At 35.2% G+C, this 26,767-nt stretch overlaps 4 protein-coding genes across 5 annotated transcripts; 2 read left to right on the forward strand and 2 right to left on the reverse strand.

Annotated features, from left to right (window-relative positions):
- Nucleotides 1–389: 389 nt before the first annotated feature.
- Nucleotides 390–1,148, reverse strand: LOC114191306. Its single transcript, XM_028080477.1, has 2 exons — nt 900–1,148; nt 390–797 (listed from the first exon to the last, which is right to left on the reverse strand). The coding sequence occupies exons 1-2, from the start codon at nt 1,146–1,148 to the stop codon at nt 390–392; spliced, it is 657 nt and encodes a 218-aa protein (XP_027936278.1).
- A 2,623-nt stretch (nt 1,149–3,771) lies between these two features.
- LOC114191781 (phospholipase A1 PLIP2, chloroplastic-like) lies at nt 3,772–7,299 on the forward strand. Of its 2 annotated transcripts, XM_028081172.1 has the most exons (5): nt 3,779–4,576; nt 5,158–5,655; nt 5,866–5,925; nt 6,077–6,493; nt 6,586–7,299. In XM_028081172.1, exons 1-5 carry the CDS (start codon nt 3,992–3,994, stop codon nt 7,162–7,164), a joined length of 2,139 nt encoding a protein of 712 aa, XP_027936973.1. In that variant the 5' UTR covers nt 3,779–3,991; the 3' UTR covers nt 7,165–7,299. The 2 variants fall into 2 exon arrangements, with proteins under 2 accessions (XP_027936974.1, XP_027936973.1); XM_028081173.1 differs by lacking the exon at nt 5,866–5,925 and having other exon boundaries at nt 3,772–4,576.
- Nucleotides 7,300–15,640: 8,341 nt separating this feature from the next.
- LOC114191599 (proteasome subunit alpha type-5-like) lies at nt 15,641–21,421 on the forward strand. The gene is made up of 9 exons (XM_028080870.1): nt 15,641–15,821; nt 15,933–16,014; nt 16,128–16,208; nt 16,745–16,858; nt 16,934–17,035; nt 17,422–17,480; nt 20,000–20,102; nt 20,856–20,921; nt 21,023–21,421. Exons 1-9 carry the CDS (start codon nt 15,808–15,810, stop codon nt 21,113–21,115), a joined length of 714 nt encoding a protein of 237 aa, XP_027936671.1. The 5' UTR covers nt 15,641–15,807; the 3' UTR covers nt 21,116–21,421.
- A 1,040-nt stretch (nt 21,422–22,461) lies between these two features.
- On the reverse strand, nt 22,462–24,668 carry LOC114191600 (transmembrane protein 205). The gene is made up of 3 exons (XM_028080871.1): nt 24,335–24,668; nt 23,908–24,127; nt 22,462–22,887 (listed from the first exon to the last, which is right to left on the reverse strand). The coding sequence occupies exons 1-3, from the start codon at nt 24,523–24,525 to the stop codon at nt 22,672–22,674; spliced, it is 627 nt and encodes a 208-aa protein (XP_027936672.1). The 5' UTR covers nt 24,526–24,668; the 3' UTR covers nt 22,462–22,671.
- Nucleotides 24,669–26,767: the final 2,099 nt, after the last annotated feature.

Raw genomic sequence — 26,767 nt, forward strand, 5'->3', positions numbered from 1 at the left:
CCCACTTGCACCTCCAAGTTTTTTATTGATGCATCAGTGTTCTTTTGATTTTGAATTGACATTTGCAAGAACTGTTGGATCATGTCCTCAAGCTTTGAGGTTCTGTCAGTCAGAGAGGGATGTTGGTAAGTTTGCTGATGTGGGGGCCTATTGGAAGGTCCTGCTTGGCCCATGTTTTGGTGAGGTTTCCATCCTTGATTATAGTTCCCTGGTCGGCCTTGATTGCCCATATAACTAACTTTCTCTTGAGTTGTGCTTGGCATAGCACATTGCCCATTGGTATGGTTTCCTCCACATAACTCACAACTTTGCACTTGTTGGAGTTGAGCTACAGAGGCATTTTAAAGCTCTTGAGGAAGTTGTGACAATTTCTTCATCAGGGTCTCCAGCTACTGAGTCATAATCTTGTTTTGAGCCAATAGAGCATCTTGAGATTGAAGCTCTAGAATACCCTTCTTTTGAGAATGGGCTCTCTCAGTATAGGCTTCATTATCATTAGCTGCCATATTCTCTATTAACTCATACGCTTCCTCTGGCGTCTTCCACTTGATACTCCCACCAGCAGAGGCATCCAACATAAGCTTTGACTGGGATTTAAGTCCTGCCAAGAAAAGAGTGAGCTGTGTAGGTTGATCAAACCCATGAACGGGAGTTTTCCTCAGCAGTCCTTTGAATCTATCCCATGCTTGGCCCAAGGACTCATCCATATCTTGTTGAAATGCCGAGATTTCCTGTTTTCCCTTATTAACCTTGGACTGGGGAAAATATTTGCTCAAGAACTTTGCAACCACATCATCCTAGTTAGTGAGGCTATTTTCAGGAAATGAATTCAACCAGGCTTTTGCAGGTCCTGCTAGTGAGAATGGGAAGAGACTCAGTCGTATGGCTTTATTAGGAACTTGATGGATCTTCACAGTATTGCATATCTCTAAGAATGTGGCCAGATGAGTGTAGGGATTCTCATGAAACAGGCCATTGAACTGATTACTCTGCACCAGATGGATAAGAGCTGGCTTCATCTCCATGTTGGTGGCATTGACGGTTGGCCTAGCAATACTGTTGAAGTTAATATGGCCTGTGAACGCTGCATAATCTTCCAAAGTGCGTCTTTCACGACCTCTACCATCCCCATTATGATTTTCAGCCATTTATTCTTTTTGAAAAGAGTCAAGATTCTGAGAAGTAGACGGAAGAGTGTCTGAAGTAGAAGAGTGATGGGCAACTTGTTGTGTTTGAGCTCGTTGTCTCCTTGTGGCACTGTTGTTTCTGCGGGCAGTTTTCTCTATCTCGGAATCGGCAAGGAGTGGTTCTAAAGATGCAGTCCTCCTTGTACGAATTCTACCCTGCATAAACTATAGAGCAACAACAAAAGCAAGCTCGAACTACAAGTTAGCCCAAAAATAATGTGCGTATATAAGTAAATGAAAACAGTAAATATGAACAGAAGAATTTAGTCTAAATAGATCAAAAATCACACAATAGTCTAGTATTAGACACGGGTCCCCGGCAATGGCGCCAAAAACTTGTTAGGACTTTGACAAGTGTACCAAGTCGCTCAAGTAGTAACCGGTAAGACCGAGATATCGTTTCCCGAGAGACTCGTGTATGCTAAATAATTGTGTAATTAGTGACTAATTTAAACTAATGAATAAATTCATAATTTGGGTTTTTTTGTATGAAATTAGATTTTGCATAAATAATTAAAATTGAACTTGGATATTTGAAGACTCTAGAAAATGGTAAAGACTAGAAATGCAATGGATTGATATTGTTGGAGTTAGACTTCACCTACTTCACTCTCATGTATATTAATTAATAAAACTCTTCTCCATTAATTACTAAAGTCAACCCACAAGTTTACTCAAACTTTAATCCCTTAGTTGAATGAGCCTAGGTTTCCTTATTTAGAGTCAATTCCTTGAATCCCTAAATAAACAAACCCGCTTTACAAATTAGGGTTTAAGACAACTAATGGGTCAAGTTCCATTCCTAGATACAAGTTCCATTAGGTATCTTGTTCCAATTCAAAGTTTCAAGAGATATTTTCCAATGCCTAATGAACCAAATATCATGCAATGAATGGGTAAAATAAAGCAAGCTTTAAATACATAAACAAGATACTAGAAATCAATGGAAGAAGCATATATATATTCAAACCATTCGAAAATACATGAAAGTTCAGTGGCTACATCTAACCCCAACAAAAAATGGGTTTAGCTCTCCATTGTCATGGAGAGCTCAAGCTTACAAAAATGGAAATGGAAGAGGGAGGAGACAGAAGGAGGAAGATGGAGCTGTTCCCACAAGCCCTAGCAGACCTCCAAGCGCTCCAAGACGTGTTGTTCGAGCTCCAAAGTGTCCAAGATCTGTTTCCCCTCGCGAAAACAGAAGAAAAAGAGCCAACTTGCCACATCAGCGAACACTGGCGCCTGGCGGAAGGGTCTCACCGCCAGGCGGTATCGAGCAAACAGGGGGCAAAACTGGCAGCTACCGCCCGGCGGTGTCCAGTTACCGCCAGGCGGTTCGTAACAGGGGCGCCTGGCTGGCGCTTGGTTGGCGCTTGATTGGCGGTCTGTTCTGCCTGGCGCTTGCTTCGTGTCGCCAAGCGCTTCCTGTTGACATTTTTCTTCTTCTCCTTGCTATTCCGGGTCACTCATTAATCTGGAATTTTGGACAAAGCTTCCCATCTACAAAAAGGACACAAAAAATGGGGATTAGTGGTATATTTAGATAAATGTAACCCAAAATGTATTTATTTACAAAAGTAAGGTAAAATTGAGGATTAAGTAGGTTAAAAGCTTTGGAAGAGATGATTTTGCTAATGAAATATAGCTTGGATAATGGTAAAAATTAAATTATCAGCCGTATGTACTTCTCAAATATCAACTCCTTCCTTTTTTGGGCTTTGCCCGTCTGTACTTCGCCAAATATCAACTCCTTCCTTTTTGGCTGAGATTGCGCGCTACTCTTCTGTACCTCTGTGCCATAATCACATGTTCCATATGCCACTCCCTTGGGCCGGGATGTCCTCGGTCAAAAGGGGCCGGGATATATCTGGCCATCACACTTATTGAACCCTCTGTGTTGTGTTGGAGAAAAGGTGAAAACCAGATACCCCAGTGACTGAGCCACAACGAATGTGTCTTATACTTGGGCCGAGGTGATCCCGACCATTTCTGTCTTATTGGGCGGATCTACCCGGCCATACACCCACACAAATAATTTAACTTAAGCATAAGACAATTAAAATTTAAAAAGAAAAATATTTTCTGGAAAGATCGGATATCTATATTTGAATAAAAATAAAAGAGATGCTAAAATGAAAATTGACTTGTAGATTATCATCGTTGAAAATATGCGTTTTGAAAAAGGAGAATGTTAATGTGACGGGCGTGGTATACTGTGGCGTTTAGTAGCAACCGATAATACCCGTGACGCACAGTACAATCCTCCAGAACACAACTCATGGGAAGCAAAGTTTTCCATGATTTACCGACACGTCACCGGATATGTACGCGTGCACCGCATCAACACGTGTGACGTGGCACTTTGATCTAAAAGTTTGGAGCTGTCAGAGATTCACGCGCTTTTTCTGCGAACTTGCCAAACACACAGCGCAGTTCCCAAACCAAACGCGAAACCCCTTCCTTCTGAAACGACGCCGTCGCCTCCAGAGAATACTAATTTGTCTATCAAGACCAAGATACGTTGTCGTTTCAGCCCTCATCACGTAACCAAGTTTAATTGTGAGAAGTTTGGTCACCTGTTTTTATTTTTTATTTTTTTATATTATTTGCGCCTTTTTCTCCTCTGCCTTCTTTAAATGCTCCCTCCTAGTTCTTTGGGCCTCTCTTTCTCGCGATTTCAAGAACAATAAACAACAGTGAAGCATTAAGCAAACTGCATAACGTTTGAAGTTGAAGAAAAAAATAAATAAATACAGAGAAGAAATCGTCGTTGTTGTGAACATTGTGTGTTTGTCCAGAAAGGAATGGAGGCTGTGTGTTTAAAATCTGGGATGCTTCCCACGATCTCTATTGGTGGGTCGCTGGACGCACGTGCCAATCCTTCTCAGGTGAGCACGGTGGGGCGTTCCGCTGGGGATAAACCGCCGCAAAGGTCGTTGTTTTCGAGGTTTTCCTTTCGGTATCCTTTGGAATCTCTCTGGCATCGGGGGAACAACAGCAAGCACAAAGGGCTCGCCCTTGACGACGCCGTTTTGGCGGATAACACGGAAGCGAAGGCCGTTAGGGATGACGGCGAGGGTGACGGAACGGAACGCGGAAACTGGGTTTTGAAGATTTTGCGCGTGAAGTCCGTGTGGGAGGGGAAACAGCGCGATGAAGAGGAGGTCGCGGTTAATGATCAGACTCAATGCAATTACGACGGGGAGGAACTGTGTGAATGCGATGCTTGCGGAGTTGGGGAAGATGACGGATACGGTGACGCAGAAGAGGCTGAATTCGATAGAGGCTCCTTTTCCAGAATGCTCCGAAGGGTATCGTTAGCCGAAGCTAGGTTGTATGCTCAGATGTCACACTTGGGGAACTTGGCTTACGATATACCGAAAATCAAGGTGCGAGGCTTTAGATCATTCTTTTTGTGTTCTGTTTTTAATTTTGGTAAATCGTAGGTTTTAGGTCTCTTTCATACTTCTTTTAGTTTTTGTTTCTGTTTTTTGATTGTTTTGAGTGATTCATAGATTTTTGTACCTCAGATCTATCTGATCTGGATCTAGCAAGCTTTTCTCGCTTGAAGATTCTTTTGTGTTATGATTTCTCTAACTTTTCAAAAACCTCGTGGAAGGTTTAATTTTAAACTGCATGAAGCATTCATCTGGAATGGAAGTGCCTAGTTACGATACACGTTTCATTTAGCTATGGACTACTCTATTTGTGTCATCTGATTGATCATTGTTGTTGGCCGTATGGTTCTGCGAGGAGAGATGTAGATTGGGACTGTGTTATTTTACCATTTACCTAAGTCTAAATATCATTTTATAACTCTAACTAGAACATTTATCCGTAAAGCTCTGTTATTGTTTTTTTTTTCATTATTAAAATAGCATGTTCTGGAATTGATTGATAACTCTAGGACTTTGATTTTCCACAAAATGAATATAGAACACTAATTTATATTTTGGCTTTGAAAATATAGCCCGGGAAACTCTTAAAACATTATGGTTTGCGCCTTGTAACTTCATCAATAGAGAAGAAGGAATTGGCAGCAATAGCTGAAAAAGATACCCAGAAAGTTGAAACTGACGAGAAGGAAGAAGAGGAAAAAGAAGAAGGAAAAAGAGAGGATCCGAAGCACAGTGGGTACAACATAAGTGCAACTGCTGCTTATAACATTGCCGCCTCTGCTGCCACATATCTGCATTCTCAGACTAGGAGCATATTTCCATTCAAATCCTCAAATGCAGTGACTGGTGAAGCTTCACTTGATGGAAGCAATGAGAGCCTAGACAGTAACTTAATAAACTCAGAGGTGTCATCTTTGATGGCCACAACCGATTCAGTGACAGCAGTGGTTGCGGCAAAGGAGGAAGTAAAGCAGGCTGTCGCTGATGATTTAAACTCTGCACATTCATCACCTTGTGAATGGTTTGTCTGTGATGATGACGAGAGTGGTGCAAGATTCTTTGTTATTCAGGTAGGAAATTTTTTCCTCTACAATTGTACTTTTTGGTTGTAGTTTGAAAGTTTTCAGTAATTTGGGAGAATTTATGAGCTCAAATATGATAAAATAATTATTATTGTGGTTCCCATTATTTATCTGCATGATATATAGCAGATTATAATTTAGAGTATTCGAAATTCCCTGTCAATCTTTCTCACTATTTTATTTTCAATAAACATGTAGGGTTCAGAGACAATGGCTTCTTGGCAAGCAAACCTGCTTTTTGAACCGATTAAATTTGAGGTAATTGTCAATATTGCTGACTGTCATTCTGCTTGTTAAAGGAGATTTTCATTTTTTAATGGTTATAAATAAATACTTTTGAATCTTTGTTAATGCTTGCTACCAACTATCTATCCTAAAATTGACATAATATTGTGCTTTTTTTCCCCAGGGGTTAGACGTTCTTGTGCACAGAGGTATATACGAGGCTGCTAAAGGGATGTATGAGCAGATGTTGCCAGAAGTACATGCTCATCTAAAATCTCGAGGTTCTCGTGCAACTTTTCGTTTCACTGGGCATTCTCTTGGTGGAAGCCTGGCATTACTAGTAAATCTCATGCTGTTGATTAGGCAGGAAGTGCCTGTGTCCTCTCTACTTCCCGTGGTAACATTTGGTTCTCCATCCATCATGTGTGGTGGGGATAGTCTGCTAGAAAAATTAGGTTTGCCTAGGAGTCATGTTCAAGCAATTACAATGCACAGAGACATTGTTCCTCGAGCATTTTCTTGCAATTACCCTAACCACGTTGCAGAACTGTTGAAGGCTGTCAATGGGAACTTCCGTAGTCATCCTTGTCTCAATAAACAGGTAAAGTTCTGGTTATCCAAGTATTCTAATGTAGATAAAGAAATTTGTTTAATTTGAAATCTGACGAACTTGTTTGTGAATGTTTGCTGCAGAAGGTACTATATACACCAATGGGTAATCTACTGATTCTGCAGCCAGATGAGAAATTTTCACCAAGCCATCATCTCCTGCCTTCAGGCAGTGGTCTATATCTTTTGTGTTGCCCTTTGTCAGAATCCAAGGACACAGACAAGCAGCTCCGAGCTGCTCAGACGGTGTTCTTGAACTCACCCCACCCACTTGAGATATTAAGTGACCGTTCTGCTTATGGATCCGGAGGAAGTATCCAAAGAGATCATGACATGAACTCCTACTTAAAGTGTGTGAGAACTGTGATTCGCCAGGAACTTAACCAGATCCGTAAGGTCAAGAGGGAGCAACGACGGAAGGTGTGGTGGCCTCTTGTGTTAGCACGTGGAATGGATACCAGCATTGGTGCTGGAAGGTCCATGATATCAATCAACGTAGGCCAACGCCAGTCACCCTTCTCTGGCATGATACAAACAGGGAGACAGTCCCTGAAAAGGTTCAAGAGGCTTGTTACATCCCAGCATATTCATTTGTTTGTGCTGTTCTTGTTCCCTGCCCGCTTGTTACTCTTGGGAACATACAGCCTAATTAGCCTTACATGAATTATTAATATGATTCATTATTAATCATGGGGGACAATTGTATAGGGCGAGGGACATGCTTAGTGGCACATCATTACACACATTAGATGATTCTTTATTCATTGATTTCAAAATTTAAATCATACGTTCTTATCAGTCCTTGCTTGTGGAAGAATATCACCGAAAGATTAATTAATATTTAGAAAATTTTAATTGTTTTTGTTTTCAACTTAAGCAATTTTATGGAACGGGTCTTCTTGATTGTTTGGTTGGGCTAACAAAAAAATAGGTAAGACTTGCATAAATATTGTTCCAATTCTGCCGGTAGTCGCAATCGAGTGAAGTAAAAAATTGGTTTGCTTCACCCTTTCAAGACGTCATTGGTGGACCAACATTAGCTGAATCCTCATCGATCAACGTGTTAGTTAATCAAGCTACAACGTGTTGGCAAGAAATTAATTACTCGTGTTACCCGCGTATTCTAAAATTGCAAGTAGTTGTTACCTGAAAAAGTGAAAGATGAAGTGGTTGCTTTGCAAGATAGGTAGACAAGGAAAGACAGTGGCAATTCATGAAAATTAGTCAGATTCTGTTGTTTCCTTTTGATGTCTAGTTTTAAGCACATGCAGATTCACATGCCAGACCAAAAATAGCCGACAAAATTTGGAACCAGATTCTTTCGTCTACTCAACAAGTTCAAGTCTGCATTATACGGCTGGTGTTTTTCACTCACAAACAAAAACGTAATAGTCCACACCACTCATCCAAGTGGCTCCGTTGTCTATCCATCCAACAAAGCAAAATCGAGTCGCTATTATACATCTTGGACCTCAATTTTTCCAAATGTTGGCGCTTTTGGCAGCATCATTACTCGACAACACGTCGATTTGGATATGGTTAAAGAAAACCATTTTCCTTCTCATCATTTTCTTTTGGTACCAAGCCAGCAAAAAATATTTGATTTGGGTTACAAAAATAAAATATAACTCCCAATAGAAGGTCGAGAGAAATTACATTAACCGATGAAACTCTTTATAAGATAACTCGCAAGTCAAGAGCATGGTGGATAAGTAAATATCATGAGTGACATTCGACATTTTTTCTTGTTCCTGTTGACTGATGCGGATGGTGGGTCACTACGCACTCGTTATTAGTAGTTAGGATCCTTAAATATGGATGACGGTTGGATATTTTATTCCTGGGTCAATCAAGTAGTTGTAAAGATTCAAAGTCTTCATGATTTCACAGCTCCGTTATCCATAGCTGCCTATCTACATAATTCATTGCACCATTATAAAGATCTTTTCATTGTCCATGGATCTACCACAAAAATTTTGTGTAATTAAGAAAATCAATAAATAATATAAAACCTATTTTCATTTAAGTTTACATTAACGTGTTAATTGTTATGAATTAATGGTCGTCCATTGATTTATACAATCACTCATATGATTGATAATCATATTATTCATTACTCTTTATGATGTAATATTTTGTATTTACTATTTGATTTTATATCCTTTCTGGGTTACCATATTGTACCTATAAATAGGACTCGTCCTATCAGTAATGAGACACACATAAAAACAGAAGTTGCTCCCTACTCTCTCATTCTCTATTCTTCCTCTCCTTTGTCTCTCTTATTACCTTTATTTTATAACACGTTATCAGCACGAGGGTTATCCAACTGAGCGTGAAGGCATATTTTTTTTTTTTCTCCCTAAGAACAACGCTCTATATTCCTTAACCGAGGTTCTTTCTAATCTTTTTCTCATTCACAAACTTTATCTCATTTTCTTTTTTTTGTGTAATGATAATTGTTTGATTTATTTTTCTCTGTCATATTATTATTATTATTATTATTTGATTTTAATAATTTCATACATGAAATTTGATTATATTAATATTTTATGTGCTAGTTTTAAACACGCGAAACGTTGCAAAATTCTCTGTCATAATATTTTTATTATGACGATGATTATTATTAATATTATTATTTTGATGATGATGATTATTATTAATATTATTATTTTATGTGTTAGTTTTAAACACGCGAAACGTTGCAAAATTTGGATTTGTGACCCTTGATATTGTAAGGAAGAATTCCTTATATTGGATTTTAAATGTTGAAATATATTTAGATGCAATGGATATTGGGATACCATTAAATAAAGAAATAAAGCAACTAATTTGCTCATAACAAAAATATTGTGAAAAGAGACTTCACAAATATTGTGAATTTATTTCATGCCTATGCATGGCTGGCTGGACAAAGCAATAAAGCTTTTGATGAAAAATCATGAGATCCGCCTAATCTGCTCCATTCCCAGAAGTGAATGGAGCAATCAATATTATGAATTGATTTCATGCCTTCTTGTGGCTGAACAAAATAATGAGCTCTTGATGAAAAATCATGAGGCCCGACCAACTGGTTCTGCTCCATTCCCAGAAGTGAATGCAGCAACATCTGATCCATATAATCATGGACGAGGTCAAGACCATAATAATAATCGTGGTCGTAATTTTGGCCGTGGTCGTAGCCATGGTCGTGGTCGTGGTCGTGCTATTAATCATGGTCGTGGACATGGTTATAAAGGAAATTTTCAAAGAGAAACTTCATCAACAGAAGTGGAACAAGAATGCGAAAAAGGAAAAAGAAAGGGGTGAAAATAATGGCAAAAAGGCTGAAAATATATGTTACCGTTGTGGTAGTAAAGGTCATTGGACCCGTGCCTGTTATACACCAAAGCATCTTGTTGAACTCTACCAAGAATCACTTAAAAAGAAGAATGTAGAAACACACTTTGCTTATGAAGATGGTGATTCTGATTATGGTCATATGGATACTACTCATCTTGATATTGGTGATTTCTTTTCTAAACCCGATGGAAGCATTGATCACCTTATTGGTGATGGGAGTGTTAGAAAATAGTTTTATTTTATGATTAATTTTTAAGACAATGTTTTATATTTAATTCATGTTGCTTTTATATGTACAAGTTTTTATGTTTTTATGAATAAAATCCTCTATTTTATTTTTTTTTTCTTTCTCTCCTCTTACAAAGTAATCTCTAATATTGATATTTATGTTTATATGAAGAATGAATATTGGCATTAACACCAATGATGAGGATCTGTGCCTTGCTGATAGTGCAACAACTCATACAATTCTCAAGAGTAATAAATTTTTCTCTACTTTGGTAATGCGAGAAGTCAATGTTAGTACTATTTCTGGTACTACAAATATAATTGAAGGCTCTGGAAGAGCTACAGTACTTCTGCCAAGAGGTACAAGATTGCATATTAAAAATGCATTTTATTCTCCTAAGTCCAATAGAAACTTATTAAGTTTCAAGGATATTCGTCTAAATGGATATCATATTGAGACAAATAATGAAGGAGATGTTGAATATCTTTATATCACTCAAATTGAGTCAAATAAAAAATGTGTATTGGAGAAATTATCAGCCTTCTCTTATGGCTTGTACTACACATATATTAATGCGATTGAGACGCATGTTATTGTAAGCCAGAAGCTTACAAATAAGAATGAATTTCTTGTTTGGCATGATCGGTTGGGTCATCCTGGATATATCATGATGCGAAAAATAGCTGAAAACTCATGTGGACATCCACTTAAAAGTCAAAAGCTTCTTCAGTCCAATGATTTCTCATGTACTGCATGTTCGCAGGGAAAATTGATAATAAGACCATCACCAGAAAAAATTAGAAATGAGTCAATCTCATTTTTAGAACGAATACAAGGTGATATTTGTGGTCCAATACACCCACCATGTGGATCATTTAGATATTTCATGGTATTAATTGATGCGTCCACTAGATGGTCACATATTTGTTTACTATCAACTCGAAATCAAGCATTTGCTAAGTTATTAGCACAATTGATCAAGTTAAGAGCCCACTTCCCAGATTATCCAATTAAGAAAATTCGTCTTGATAATGCTGGTGAATTTACATCTCATGCTTTTAATGAGTATTGTATGTCAATTGGAATTGAAGTTGAACATCCAGTAGCACATGTTCATACTCAAAATGGACTTGCAGAATCATTGATAAAACGTCTAAAATTGATTGCACGACCTTTACTTATGAAAGCTAATCTTCCAATGACTACTTGGGGATATGCAATTCTGCATGCTGCAGTATTGATTCGCATCAGACCAACAAGTTATCACAAATACTCTCCTTTACAGTTGGTTTTTGGTCAACAACCAAATATTTCTCATTTAAGAATTTTTGGGTGTGCTGTATATGTCCCAATTTCCCCACCAAAAAGGACTATGATGGGTCCTCAAAGACGTTTGGGAATATATGTTGGATATGATTCTCCATCGATAATAAAATATCTTGAACCATCAACAGGTGACTTATTTACAGCTCGATTTGCTGATAGTCATTTTGATGAATCAATTTTTCCAACGTTAGGGGGAGAAAGAAAGAAACTGGAAAAAGATATTGGTTGGAATGAATTATCATTATCTCATCTTGATCCTCGTACAAAAGAGTGTGAACTAGAAGTTCAACGGATAATTCATTTACAAAAATTGGCCAACCAATTACCAGATGCTTTTACTGACACAAAAAGGGTAACTAAGTCGCATATACCCGCTGCTAATACTCCAATCAGAATTGATATTCCTGTTGGACAATCTAATATAGCAAATGAATCTCAAACACGCCTAAAGCGTGGTAGGCCTTTGGGTTCCAAAGATAAAAATCCTCGTGTGAGAAAAAGGGAAAAAAGGCAAGATGGCCTAATCGAGGGGGTAAAAGTCCCAAAAGATTCTTTTGACATAATCAATGATTCGGTTCCAGAAGAACCTCAGGTACCTGAAATTGTTGAAAATGATGAGATCTCAATAAATTATGTCATGAATCATAAAATATGGAATCGAAATAAAGTCAATATTGACGAGGTTTTTGCATATAATGTAGCAAAGGATGTCATAAGTGACAATGATGATCAAGAACCAATGACAATTGAAGATTGTCGGCAAAGAAATGATTGGCCAAAATGGAAAGATGCAATCCAAGCAGAATTAGATTCGCTTGCTAAACGAAAGGTTTTTGGACCTGTAGTTCGCACACCTGAGGGTGTAAAACCTATTGGGTACAGATGGGTTTTTGTACAAAAACGAAATGAGAATGGTGAAATTGTTAGATACAAAGCACGGTTAGTTGCTCAAGGTTTTTCACAAAGACCTGGTATTGATTTTGAGGAGACATATTCTCCAGTATTGGATGCAACAACATTTAGATATTTAATTAGCCTTGTTGCACAAGAAGGTTTGAATTTGCACCTCATGGATGTTGTTACAGCCTATTTGTATGGCTCTTTGGAAAATGATATTTATATGAAACTCCCTGAAGGATTTAATGTGCCCAACAAAGCAAATTCTAAAAAGGATTATTCAATAAAATTGAATAAGTCCCTTTATGGATTGAAACAATCAGGACGTATGTGGTATAACCGTCTAAGTGAGTACTTATTAAAGGAAGGGTATAAAAATGACCCTATTTGTCCTTGTATTTATATGAAAAGATCCGAGAATGAATTTGCCATAATTGCTGTTTATGTAGATGACATAAACATAGTTGGAACTCCTAATGAGCTCACAAAGGCAATTGATTGTTTAAAGAAAGAATTTGAGATGAAGGATCTTGGAAGGACAAAGTTTTGTTTGGGATTACAAATTGAGTATTTAAACAAAGGTGTTCTTGTACATCAAGAAGCTTATATAACGAAAGTGCTTAAAAAGTTCTATATGGACAAATCACATTCACTATGCACTCCAATGGTGGTGAGGTCATTAGATGTTGATAAAGACCCTTTTAGACCTCAAGAAAAAGATGAAGAACTACTTGGTCCTGAAGTACCATATCTTAGTGCTATAGGAGCACTAATGTATCTTGCTAATTATACTCGACCCGATATAGCATTTGCTGTAAATTTGTTAGCAAGATATAGTTCTTCACCTACAAGAAGACATTGGAATGGAGTAAAACAAATACTCCGTTACCTTAAAGGCACTATGAATATGGGCTTGTTTTACCCAAATGATTCAAAATTAGATCTAATGGGTTATGCAGATGCAGGTTATTTATCAGATCCTCATAATGGTCGATCACAAACAGGATATTTGTTCACATGTGGTGGCACAGCGATTTCATGGCGATCTGTGAAACAAACAATAACAGCAACATCGTCAAATCATGCAGAAATTTTAGCATTACATGAGGCAAGTCGTGAATGTGTTTGGTTAAGGTCTATAATTCAACATGTGCGACAAACTTGTGGTTTATCCTTGGGAAAAATGAAACCAACAACGATATATGAAGACAATAGTGCATGCATTGCTCAATTGAAAGAAGGATATATTAAAGGAGACAGAACAAAACATATTCTTCCAAAATTCTTTTTCACTCATGATCTTCAAAGAAATGGTGATGTAGAGATCCAAAAGATTCGCTCATGTGAAAATCTAGCAGATTTATTTACAAAGTCTTTGCCAAGGAGAACTTTTGAGCAATTGGTTCATAGGATTGGACTCCGCCATCTTAATGATGTAAGTTTACATGAGGGGGAGAAATTAGAAGATGCAAAGAACAATATTATATAGAATGATGTACTCTTTTTCCTTCACTAGGTTTTTATCCCAAAGGGTTTTTCCTAGTAAGGTTTTAACGAGGCACATTCTTTTATCAATGGACACCCAAGGGGGAGTGTTATGAATTAATGGTCGTCCATTGATTTATACAATCACTCATATGATTGATAATCATATTATTCATTACTCTTTATGATGTAATATTTTGTATTTACTATTTGATTTTATATCCTTTCTGGGTTACCATATTGTACCTATAAATAGGACTCGTCCTATCAGTAATGAGACACACATAAAAACAGAAGTTGCTCCCTACTCTCTCATTCTCTATTCTTCCTCTCCTTTGTCTCTCTTATTACCTTTATTTTATAACATTAATTTATATAACAATATTCGGAGTACTGTGTATATTTTTTTGACAATAGAAATTCTTTTACGCATTATATTTGAATTAAATTAAACTTTTCTTTTTAAAGCGAATTAGATTAAACTCTGAAAAACTAAACTTAAAATTCAGTACGTAGCTTTATTTTGTTATGCATCAAATGCAACAAAGCATTTTGGGCTTCATACATGATGTCTGTATTCCAGTCATATTTTATTCCTTTCCGTTCTTTTCTTCACTAATTACAATCAAACAAACACAAGATTAACGCTGTGAAAAAATAGTTTGAAGATTAAACAGACCAGAGGTTCACTAGGAAAAGTTTAAAAAGAAAAAAAGGATGAGACTATGAATTTATGAAACATCTATTGTTGCATTAAACATTTATATAATTTTTTGGTATTAGAGATATTATTTAATGGAATAAACGTGTAAAACGGTTACGTGGGGTGCGGCTCAATGATTTATGACGAATAAAATAAGTCTTATCAATTTACTAAAAAAATAATTCGTTAAATTGTATCACAATTCTATTTATTTAAAACTAGTGTAAACACAGGCGCTATCGCGCCCTGCGTGTACGCATTTTTCGAATTATATTTATAATTAATGATATTGTAATGTTATTAAGTTAATGAACAAAATAAAAGTATATTTATAAAAATTAAAGTGAAATGTATGGAGAAAATATGAAAAAATAATTGTTGATGAATAATATGAGAAAAAAGAAAAAGGAGATAAATAAATAGTTTTATAAAAACTTGTAAAATTAACCGTTAATTTTTAAAAATTTAATAAATAATTAAATTGTAAAGGGTAAAATTGGAATTATGAAATGTGGACACAAAAGAGGGAATCCCCTTTATATATAGTTATAGATTATTTTTTGAGTTTTTTTATATAAAATTAGCTCTTAAATTATTGTAGTTAATTTTATTTAATATTTATTTTTTAATAGATAATATTGTCAATCTGTTTAACCTTTATTGAAACATTTATAGTCCTTTTAAATAAGTATTTTTTAGCTTTAATTTTGAAAATTTCTTTCAAGTGGAGTAAGTGATACTAAATTTTTTAACATTAATTATTCTATAAATTATATATATACTTGAAAAATTACATATTAATTTTCTTTTTACTATGTTCTTTATGGATTGTAGAATCTGAAGTTGACAATGACTTTCGATTTATTTTTTTGAGAAAAAAATAATTTGTAATTTTAATTCAAAAATATTTTTTATTCTTGAATTGTATAATTAAAATTATTTTTAATTTTTAAATTACACAATAAAAAAATAAAAAAGTCTTTTTTTTTAATATAGGATGCAGAAAAAAACATATGGAGAGCTTCAGGAACAAAAACCTTTAGCGAATCGCCGAATAAGGGAACCCAATTTGTATGGGCCAGGCTGAATTGTGTATGGACCAGATGAGCCCATATCCTCTTGGATTTCACGATCTCGTCCTCCATCCTCCAAGATCAAAAAAAAAAAAAAGAACAAGAGAATTTTGGAGCGTCTTGAGCAAGGTAATTAAGCTCAGTGAGGAGCGAGTGAGCAAGTAAATCAAGTTCCTTTCGAAATCTGGCGACCCAAACAAAAAACTTCAATCTCCACTCGTCTGTTTAGTTCCTTCTTCTGAATTCTGAAGATGTTTCTCACAAGGTGAATACCCCACTTTTGCGGAAAAATTGCTTTTCAATTTTTCTTCATTCAATGACGAAACGCATTAGGTTTTTTTCTGTTTGTTTAACTGTTTTTGCGTGAATGACATAGGACCGAGTATGACCGAGGAGTCAACACCTTTTCTCCCGAAGGCCGTTTGTTTCAGGTTGAATATGCAATTGAAGCAATCAAGGTTTGTCGCTTCACCCCCCATATATATATTCCATCATTTTTTGTCCGTCTGTGACAAAAAAAGAGTTTACAGTTGTTCTTATTGTTTGTAAATGGGTTTATATTGGATTGCAGCTTGGATCGACTGCAATTGGGCTGAAGACGAAAGAGGGTGTTGTCCTTGCAGTTGAAAAGCGCATCACTTCACCTCTGCTGGTTCGTTTATTAACCTTTTATTTATGTTACTGGCATTTTATGATCTTACTCTGACATTTTTATGCATAAACGTGCTATTAGTTATTAACTACCATACTTATATATCATGGAATTAAGTAAGAAACACATAAATGTGCTTGACATAAATTGTATTTTTGGGGTTAAGCTGTTTGCTTTTGGTTGTACTTCTGAATCTTGGTTGTTGATGCTAATTTTAGATACAACATGAGAATATATTCATATATTTTGAAAAATAACGATGTCTACCGTAATTATTGTTTTATCCCTGTATTCTTCATTTTTGGGGTGAAAAGGGATCCTTTTCTTTTTTTGAGGGGGAGCGGGGGGAGGAGGAGTTGATGACCGCTTACAAGATATACTTTTATGTTCTGCACATGATAAACCTCTGGTCTCTACTTATATTGTAGCTGCAGTTAGTTTATATGGATTTTATTTGAGATAGAGACATAATTATCTTGTAGTTGTCACTTTTGCTTTGCACTATCATTTATTGCTTGCAAGAAATTCTCTTTCAGGAGCCTAGTAGTGTTGAGAAAATTATGGAAATTGATGACCACATAGGTTGTGCTATGAGTGGATTGATTGCTGATGCTCGAACACTTGTTGAGCATGCGCGGGTTGAAACTCAGGTATTTTTAACCTTGTAGCATATATTAGTTAGTTGATTAGCTAATGATTTATATATTTTGGTTTATTGTTCACAGAATCATAGGTTCTCCTACGGTGAACCAATGACTGTTGAATCCACCACTCAAGCTCTTTGTGACCTTGCCTTGCGTTTTGGTGAAGGTGATGAAGAATCCATGGTAAGGAGCTTCTCAGCTTTGATATTCATGTCTATTTTTTATGCTTCTGATTAGGAAAATTAATTTATGAGCTTTTCTTTGCTTCTTGTTTATGTATACTCTAGATGTATAGATGCCTTATATATTGCATTTGACAGAGGTTGATTGGAGATATAAGCAAGTGTTAGATACCTAACCAATTTTTCTATGCGCAGAAATCCTTTTATGCGTCAACTATTGAATGTTTGCCATTTTTAATTAAATGTGCAATTTCTATTGCAGTTTGATTCAGTAGCATATGCCAACAAGCACTTATCTTTTGTACACAATACTAAATCAGTATGTTCCTGTTGCAGTGGATCATCTTGCATGTATTCTAACATGCCATTTCTTTTTCTCTTTGACAGTCTCGACCATTTGGAGTATCTCTCCTCATTGCTGGCCATGACGAGAATGGACCTAGCTTGTAAGTGTTTATTTTGCCTATTATGCAATGGCTTGTTGTATGTAGTGTAATGGAGTTATTCTTTTGGTTCATTTTTCTGTGTTTAGTCAGTGATTACATTAAATGTTTGTTTGTCCTGAATAATATCAGTGATTGTTTTCAATTTGTCATTGTTCATATTATTTTATTATTTATTTTTTTGGGGATTAGTGGAATTGCAAAGAAAGGAACTTTGCACAAAATTTATTTTCTTTAAGAAGGGGATTTTTGCTTAACTCAATCTCACAAAACCGACATACAAGATAAGGTTTGTATCCACATATATATTATTATTAAATTATATCTGTTATCGATGATGTTGGATCTTTAACGTTCGTCATTACACCAAAGACTAGACATATTGATTATGAGACTTTGTATCTGTTTTTGTTAACCGTCTAATAGCTGGTGATATAATACAAGAGACCCAACAACCTTTGTTAGGATAAACTTTGATACTATCTTAAAAAGTCGATGCATGCCTAAGTTAACTTCAAAAAACTAATTTGCTAGGTGAGGGTTGTGTCTACATATTAGGGTGTGTTCAGAAACAAATCGATAAAAGAAAACAGAAAACAATAGCTGACCCAAATTTGATAAATGAAAAAAATGAAAACTTTTGGATTGTTTTAAATTTTTTTCAAAAGAACCATGTGGTTCGGTTTGCAGTTTAGATGTTCAGAACTGGCCCAAATCGAACTGAAATATACCTTTAGAATAGTATTATTATTATTATTGTAAGTTATACATTTCAATATAAATACTCAATCTTACAAAGCTTCAAATGAACCAACGAATGTGGAGGAACATGAAGATTTGAATAAAGAAGGATGCATTGAGGGAGATGAAAGTAAAAGAAAAACTGTAGAAGAACCAACATCTAATAATGATGCCGGAGATTCAGACATCAAAAGACCTTGTAGGCTACATCTTGGTGTTGGGATCATTTTTCAAGAATTGATGGGACCTCTAAATCTAAATGTAATTGGGTGATAGGTTCAATCCGTATTACAGAACAAACAAGTCAAGTTCTTGACAACCTTTTATTGATAACAGCACTGTTTCTGCCAAAGTGGTAGAAAACAGTAAAGCATTTGACACTGAAGGACTTTCGAGAAGTCCTTTAATCTCCCACAACCCCTTAGTTCCTAGAATACAGTCAACTCCCCCATTTCCTCCCAACCCCTGACTATTTAATAGTCAGTTAACAAAGAAATACAACTGCAGAGGTTTCACTGTTATATTCAGTTATTCCTCTTTTCCCTCCTTTTATAAACTCTTCCAAATCTATCATTGGGTAGTAAGGATTATGCCATTTGTTGCATAAATACAAAAAGTTTCCCAATGAGAAACTTGATCCTTCTCAACAAACCCTTATTTTTCCAAAAAAAAATGAAAAAAAGGTGGGAAAGAAAGTAGTATTGTTCTAACCAGGTTTTGATGTTGATGCATGCAGACAAACACTTGCTAGTATGATCATTGTGGATGAGTGGCCTTTTAAGTTCGCTGAGGGAGAGGGATTCCGTTGTTTTATGAGTATCTTACAACCTAACTTTCCAATTTCGGGAAGGACTTTGATTGTTAGGGATTGCTGGCGTATTTAGCTTAATGAAAACCATAAGTTGAAAGATTTGGTTAGTCATTCAAATCAAGGTGTAAGTTTCACATTGATAGTTGGACTTCTGAGCAAAATACAAGTTATCTTTGTCTTACTGCACGATATATTTTATAGTTTGCTTCAAGAATTCCATTTCTCTCCTTTTCCCCACATGAGGACAAGTCCTCTACTTTTCTCACTTAAAGCCTTTCTTTTTACTGTTTGACTGTTTGTTTCAGCTTAACAAAGTGATATAAGATTGTGATAAATGTAAGTTTTTCTAGAGTTTGTTTTATAAGCTATTTATTACAGTTTCTCTGAGTAACATAAAACCTGGCCTTTTTCAGATTCTACATTTTCTGAAAAAGCTTTTGGTTTAGGTTTACTCAAACATGTTAAAAAAATTAAATAAAACTTAAAGACGGCACTTTATATTTCGTCTTCCTTTCTCAAAGGAAGTAGAAACCCTGTCATTCTTTGCACTTATTTTATGGTTTAAAGAGAATATTATTTTAGATTCAACGCGTACCTTTACCTTCTCTTACCGTTGATTTGTAGCATGATTTTTTTGTGTTTCAGTCGTTTGCCCTGCTAATTCAACTCTCAATATGTATTGGTACTTTAGCTTGTGAATGGAAAGCCGTTCATTGTTACAACTAGCAAGTTTTTCTGTTGGAAACATTTGTGGGGTAGCGTGTAGGTCACTTTCCGGGAACGGTTTACTGTTCAATTGTAAAGTGTAAACAATTTCGTGTTCTTGAATATCATAGACACTAAGGCAGATCATGATATTCTGTTTTTTGTTGTCATAGGAAATATGTAGTTTTATATTGCTGCTGGTTTTTTTCCAGTACTCTTTCAATTTGGACTTATGCTTACTGAATTGATATGTTCCAATTATCAGATATTACACCGATCCATCTGGCACGTTTTGGCAATGCAATGGAAAAGCTATTGGTTCTGGGTCAGAAGGCGCAGACAGTTCTCTACAGGAACAATTCAACAAGGTACCAACAATTAAATCTTGATTGTTTCTGAACCTTATGTTTATAATAGTAAACTCATAGTTCACTAGGGTAAATGAACAAAGAGTGAAAACAAACAGAAATGAGGAGACCTCATTCTCATCACTCTTTGACAGGACAGGTGGAGTAGAAAGAAAACATGGTAAACAATAATTACCTTCCATTTTAGATAATGAATAAATAGAAGTAATACTATTCCAATAATATTTGTCATTTATCTGGAACCAAAAAAACTTTTAACTTTGCCTTCCAAATTTACCTAATTTGTAGTTTAGTAACTGAGAAAATAAAACAAATCCAAGCCAGTGACATGCAGAATTGTATATTTTTTTTATTTAATCCTATTTTATTCCTCGCTTACCATGTAATTAAGTATACTTAAGTTAACTAACTATTCAGTTTACATTGCTCCCTTTTTTTCCCTTTCCTGACATTGCTACGAAGCAAAATGTCTTGTTCACCATCTGTGTATTATCTTGGAAAATGTTAAACTAGCCATTTTTTCTGATAATTTGATTGTCAAGTTAGTGCAATGCCGTTATCAAGTCGTTCCTCAATTGTTTTTGTCTTTGCACTGCCAATGTTGCTCTGAAAGATTGTCTCTCAATTGTTTTTCTCTTTTAGCTCAGAATGTTCTAAATAGGTGATTATTTTTCCAACATTACGCTGAACATACGATGCTCTAAGATGGGATTAAAGCAATGCAATTTGGTGTTAATCTTTTATTTTGTGTAGGACCTAACCCTTCAAGAAGCCGAAACCATTGCTTTATCCATTTTGAAGCAAGTCATGGAAGAAAAGGTACGTTGCCTGTTACATTTTTTATGCGAATTGATTGACGCCCCACCGCTGAAAGGGATGGAACAAAATTTATAATCCTTTCTTTTGTATTTTGATATTAGGTCACTCCCAACAACGTTGACATTGCCAGGGTAGCTCCAACATATCATCTTTATACCCCCTCTGAGGTGGAAGCTGTGATAAGTCGTCTATGATCTTCTTTTCGTGATTTTTCCTTATTTTTAAGTATTATGCGGGAACTTTTTCGTGGATGATGCTACATCTGGTGCTACACTTGTGGCCATGTTGTATGCTGTACGAGATTCTGGTGTCTTATTTGCTGCATTCAGGATGAAATTGAGAACTAGAGGAAGGATTACAAGGCGAAGGAAAAACGAATTAAAAAATATGCTATTAAAAGAATTTTTTAAGATTTATTTTTAACCGCTTTTTAGTCGTCGTTGTCGAAGAAAATTACTCAGCTTGATCAATTATATCATCTTAAATACGGTTTGATGTTAGATAGTTCAAAAAATTATCCTATCGGGTTTAATTGTGAAAAAATAGAAACTATTTAATATTATTTACATATACAAATATTTCTTTAAAATTGAAATCTAATTATGATAAAAGAAATTTGAAGATGTTTTTACATTATTATGCTCGAGATAAATAGAGGTAAACTGGATCGGTTATTGTTTTATGTTCATTTTTTTTCCTAACCGTTCTGTTAACTTAGATAGGTATCATTCTTAATGAACAGTCATAAGCATCGTGTTAGTTCAAGTATAGTATAATTAGTTTTGACGTGATTGTATAATTTTAGTAGTGCTTGGTCCAATCTCATTCCTGAAGATGGTAGTTATATATCTACTTTTTTAGGTAGACGTGGTTTAAAACGTTTGAAATATGTCTAATAACATTGTGAAAAGGAGATGGGTATATGCACAGGGACGATGTCGCTGTGGTCTCGTTTGTTAAACATACACGAAATCATGTTGCTGCTGCGTCATGAAGGAAAAGAAAAGTTCAACATACACGAAATCATGTCGCATGAAAGAATCTATGCATAGCTGCTGCATCATGAAGAAGGAAAAAAAAATCAGAATACAGAAACTTATGAATTATATCATCCAAAAGTAAAAGTGCACCTTAAATAGATACATGTTTTCAATCGCTAGCAGTCTGGTTTTGGACACTAGTTTTTTGTAACAGTAGCGTTAACAGTCCAAAAACATAGTTGTTGTACTTTACTGAAGGGTGGTTCGGAAAACTGGGTTTTCAATGCATCACAACCAAGCTCTGCAGGCCGTTGATCTGAAACAATAGCCATTGAAGAGACTTGTATAGCCTGTCAAGGATTATTTTTTTGTAGTGTTTGAGAAGCATGTGCAGAGGTACAAGAGGCGATCCTTTTCTTTCGGGGGAACGTGCATTTTTAACATATATAAATGGATTAATTGTTTTATTTTGAATCCATACATTTAAATTCAAATTTATCCAATCCATCCATTCCACACCCCTATTCTGAACAAAGAGTAAAGCTGTAAACCCTCTCAAGTAACCAACAAAAAGTGAACAAGGAGCAGATACTGCTGATTTTATTCATGTGAGGAGGCATCATGTTTCCATTATACAGACATCCTAGACTTATTTTACTTGACAATAAAACAAGTGGAAGATAAAGGGAACACTAGGATCCTCACTTATATTGTTCTTCTCAAGGAGTTCATTTGCCTTAAATAGAATAGAATTGGAGGCACAAACTGAATCAAAGATCAATTTTTCCTGCCAAGTACCAAGAGTGTACTGCTAGACTCCCAAAAGACATTATGTTGGCAAGAGAGGATAATCCATGAATCATACCAAATTTCTTATTCATGGCTTTAAGTTTTGGGTTTGACTTAGCAACTTCCACATTTTTCGACCACCCAACTTCCTCCCCTATACTGTTTTCTCTCTCCACCTTATGCCTTTGCTTCATCATCTGCATCAGAAAAACAAAATGCTCTGATTCATAAACTAACAAATAGTATAGTATAATGAATGTTGGCAGCTTAACAGCATAAAATGTTGACATGACTCAGGTATTCGTTAGAAGATATTGTCATTAATGTGACTGGTGAAAAGTGAAATATAACAGTTACTGTGCGAGCAGTACAAGAAATAAGAGATTACAATCCTTTACAAATTATAAAATTTACTGATGACTATATAAAAAAATATGATTTTGTGTCACGGAAGAATGCTCAATAAATAAAAGCAAAATATGAATGTCCAAAATCCTTGTGTAGAAACTTGTAATCAGCACTGATATTGATGATGATAATAATAATAGAAGTCAGATTCAACATAATGACAATAAATTAAGTTCAGTTATAGATCTTCCCTTTTAAATAAAAAATGGGAATGGTAAGAAAGCAGCAGCCAATTTATCAAATTTAGATGAACATAAGTCATACATTTGACTGATTTAGTTGGCCTTCATTTAAGCCAACTGAAATTTCAGCACACTTTCTATTTTTTTTAATGAACAAACTTTAGTTGTTAATACAATAACTTTTGTCAGTGAAAATTTTCTCACAATCCATCCCTTCCTCCTTCCACTTTTACCACCACATCAACCTCATATCCCCTTAAACATTAGTACAATTAACATTCCGACAAATGCTTAGTTTCCTTTTGCAAAATGTCTCCTCAGTCTAGTTCATTTATAGACACATATCAAACTTGACAAGATCTTAAAATGAAATCAAACTTCTTTAACCACTGACACTAAAGGTTTTACATCTTGACTTTGGCAAACTGAATTTGCTATGCATGCATGTAAAAAATACACAGACCAACACTTCGATCTTTACTATAAAAACATAGTCCAAGTGATAGTTTACACCATTCAATCTGCCATTTTAAGTTTCCATTGTAACAAATCGGGAACAGCATTTAAAGACCTTGTTTGTTTTACTCGTGAGAAAGATGAAGCCATGCCAATAAAGTTTTTCTTTACCTCGATGGTCATAGGTGTGAAGACAAACAAGTTGGTAAGATTGAACGCAAAGGAAGAGAGCAAAAACCCAAGCTGGTATCTCTCAGTAGTGGAGGAAGTTTTCCACGGGTGAAGGTAGCCAAAGGAAGCCACCGATACGGCGCAGCACACCCCCACCATCGAGAAATACGCCGGAAACATCTTGCTCTGCAGGTTCCCAAACTGATGCCGCGGCAGGTTTCTGAATCACAAAATTCAACAAAATCATAACCAATTTTCACAGCCACAGCAAAGAATTCATAAATAGCCAGAGATCCCAAATCATCTAGTCACGCTCAAAATGAAGTATATAAGAAAAGCCCCAAGCTTCCCAAGGTGAAATTGGACCCAAACTCAAATTTTTAAGCATGATTGAGAAAAGGAAAAGGGGTGATAAAAAAATGCTTACTTAAACATAATGATGCCGCCGATGAAGGTGACCCATAGAGCGGCGCCGAATGCGGTGGAGAAGCTGAGGAGGTGAGCGAGTTTGAGGTAGGTGGAAAGAGTGGGTGATTTTGAACCCAGAGTCTCCGGTGAAAATATGACTCCGACGGCTAAGAAAGCCACGGCGGTGATGAACCGACTAAGCCAACCCATGCAGCAGAAGATGAAAGTGATTGAGTGATTAAGTGAACAGTAAATGTGGTTCTGCTTCTACCAAGGGACCAGAACACTGAACGAGGTGGTCTATAAGTTGAAGCAATAAAAGATGCTATTAAATCTTTCTCTACCTACCAAACCGAAACCAACCTACCAGCCCGTTGAAATTAAAATCCGGTTTACTTAACTTCCTTGTGGCCATTTCTTTCTGCAACCCTAACTTTTAAAGTCTCTCTTTTGCCCTTGTGAAAATTAAACGGTCTTCTTTTCTTCTTCTAAGACTACCTTCGTCCCTCACATCCTTTGTTAGAATTAGGGGTGGTCAAAAAATCTAATTTTCTTAATCCAATCCACTTTTACTCTGATCCAATCCATTTAAAATTCATTTTATTAAAAATTCAATTCATTTAAAATCCATTTTAATGCATCTGGATCTCAATCTAATCTACATTTTATATATCTTATGGATTAGATATTCATTCTATAAATCAAGATTTTCAAATATGGATAATCCAAAAAATCCAATCCAAATTTTCAATTTAAATTTTTAGTTGGGTTAGGTTAAAGGTTGAGATGGACTAGGCTAAATTCAGACTCAGACGTAAAGATGGCAAATAAATTCGCCCCCGTGGGTATTGCCCGGATCCGTCCCTGTTTTGACGGGGAATCCCCGCATTGACTGGGTATGGGTATGGATACGGGGAATCCTCGACTTTTTCAATTGGGTATGGGAATAGTTACGGGGATGTACATATCCCCACCATAATACTCGTCCCCGTCATATCTCCGTCATCGTTTAAATTATTAAAATATTCACAATTAATTAAGTAACCATATATATATATATATATATATATATATATATATATATTTCAATTTTTTATTTCTTCTAGTTATTTGGTTTGTCATGAAACTCATTCACATCTCCAATATATTTTTCATCTTATCATAATATTTATGTAATTATGTTAAAATGATGTATGTCAATTAAATTTTTTTTTATGTCTCATATTTGAATATTTCTATTATTTTTGAATATTTTTATTTATTGTATATTTTCTTTTCACATGAGTATGTTTAATACTCTCAATTTAAGTGTTTAATAGCATAAACCTTTCATTTACTAGGTAATATAAAAAAATTACTTATTTTTATTAATTTTTGTTTCATTTGAAGAACTTTTTTATTTCGCTAAAACAATTATTTTTCAACCATTGATTATATATGTTGATATTTGAAAAGTGTTCTTAGATGTCTAAGGTATTTTTCATCTTATCATACCCTTAATTATACATTCGTTTTCCTTTGTGCAATTTCTTTCAATAGTTTCTCAAATTGTTTCTAAGACATACATTTATTAATTTTTTAATATTTTTATTTGTTATTTATTTTCATCATGTAAAATACTATTTCAATATATTTTATCTAATTATTTTTTATTTTCTAACTCATTATATCAATTATACTGTAATTTTTCACTATAATTGTATAAATAATTTTTATTTACTACAATATCAAAATTTAATGTAATTGTCATGAATATTTTTTTTATTATTATGTTTATTATTTGTTATTTACGTCATTTTGAGTAAGTGATGTATTATCATTTTTATTAGTGTATAAAAAAAGAGATTCATTAGAATTTAAAAAATTGAAGTAAACAAACATTTAAAATATATTTTAATTTGAATATTGTTTTCCTTTAAATTTTTTTAAAAATATTTTTTAATTTTATCAACTAGGTTTCATTAATGTTTGCAGTTTGCAAATTTAATAAATGTTTTAGTTCTCATAAAATTTTATTTGGTATTCTAATCTAAAATTTAAACAATTATAATTTATTTCAAAGTATTTGATATCAAAAAAACAACCATCATCCTAATATTTAATATTTGATAATATTATATTTCCTTTACCGTAATTTTTTATTATTTTATAAAAATTAATTAAAATTTATATTAAAGTAGTAAGGAAACGGGTACGGGTATGGGTACGAGATTATACCCGTTACCCGGCGGGGATGGGGATGGGGATGGGATAAAACTTTGATACCCGTTGGGTTTGGGAATGGGGATGGGGATGAATTTTTTTTACGGGGATGGGTATGGGATAGCGAAATTCGTCCCTGCCCCGTCCCGTTGCCATCCCTACTCAGACGGGCCTTGCTTGATGACCTCTACGGACCGGGCAGGACCGACGACCCTAAAGGGTTGGACGGGCCCGACGACCAAAACATACT

This window comes from Vigna unguiculata, chromosome 7 (genome assembly GCF_004118075.2).
Source record: "Vigna unguiculata cultivar IT97K-499-35 chromosome 7, ASM411807v1, whole genome shotgun sequence".
Classification (NCBI taxonomy): domain Eukaryota; kingdom Viridiplantae; phylum Streptophyta; class Magnoliopsida; order Fabales; family Fabaceae; genus Vigna; species Vigna unguiculata.

Bases quoted from the DNA above. Each gene is read 5' to 3' on its own strand.
- LOC114191306 (XM_028080477.1), bottom strand. From the start codon at position 1,148: ATGGCTGAAAATCATAATGGGGATGGTAGAGGTCGTGAAAGACGCACT. The intron at 798-899 runs GTTCCTAATAAA...CTCACTAACTAG, and splicing joins ATACTGTGAAGATCCATCAA to GATGATGTGGTTGCAAAGTT.
- LOC114191781 (XM_028081172.1), top strand. From the start codon at position 3,992: ATGGAGGCTGTGTGTTTAAAATCTGGGATGCTTCCCACGATCTCTATT. The intron at 5,656-5,865 runs GTAGGAAATTTT...ATAAACATGTAG, and splicing joins CAAGATTCTTTGTTATTCAG to GGTTCAGAGACAATGGCTTC. The intron at 6,494-6,585 runs GTAAAGTTCTGG...TGTTTGCTGCAG, and splicing joins ATCCTTGTCTCAATAAACAG to AAGGTACTATATACACCAAT.
- LOC114191599 (XM_028080870.1), top strand. The intron at 20,103-20,855 runs GTACCAACAATT...TATTTTGTGTAG, and splicing joins TACAGGAACAATTCAACAAG to GACCTAACCCTTCAAGAAGC. The intron at 20,922-21,022 runs GTACGTTGCCTG...TTTTGATATTAG, and splicing joins AGCAAGTCATGGAAGAAAAG to GTCACTCCCAACAACGTTGA.
- LOC114191600 (XM_028080871.1), bottom strand. From the start codon at position 24,525: ATGGGTTGGCTTAGTCGGTTCATCACCGCCGTGGCTTTCTTAGCCGTC. The intron at 24,128-24,334 runs GTAAGCATTTTT...TTTGTGATTCAG, and splicing joins GGCGGCATCATTATGTTTAA to AAACCTGCCGCGGCATCAGT. The intron at 22,888-23,907 runs GTAAAGAAAAAC...TTTCTGATGCAG, and splicing joins TCACACCTATGACCATCGAG to ATGATGAAGCAAAGGCATAA.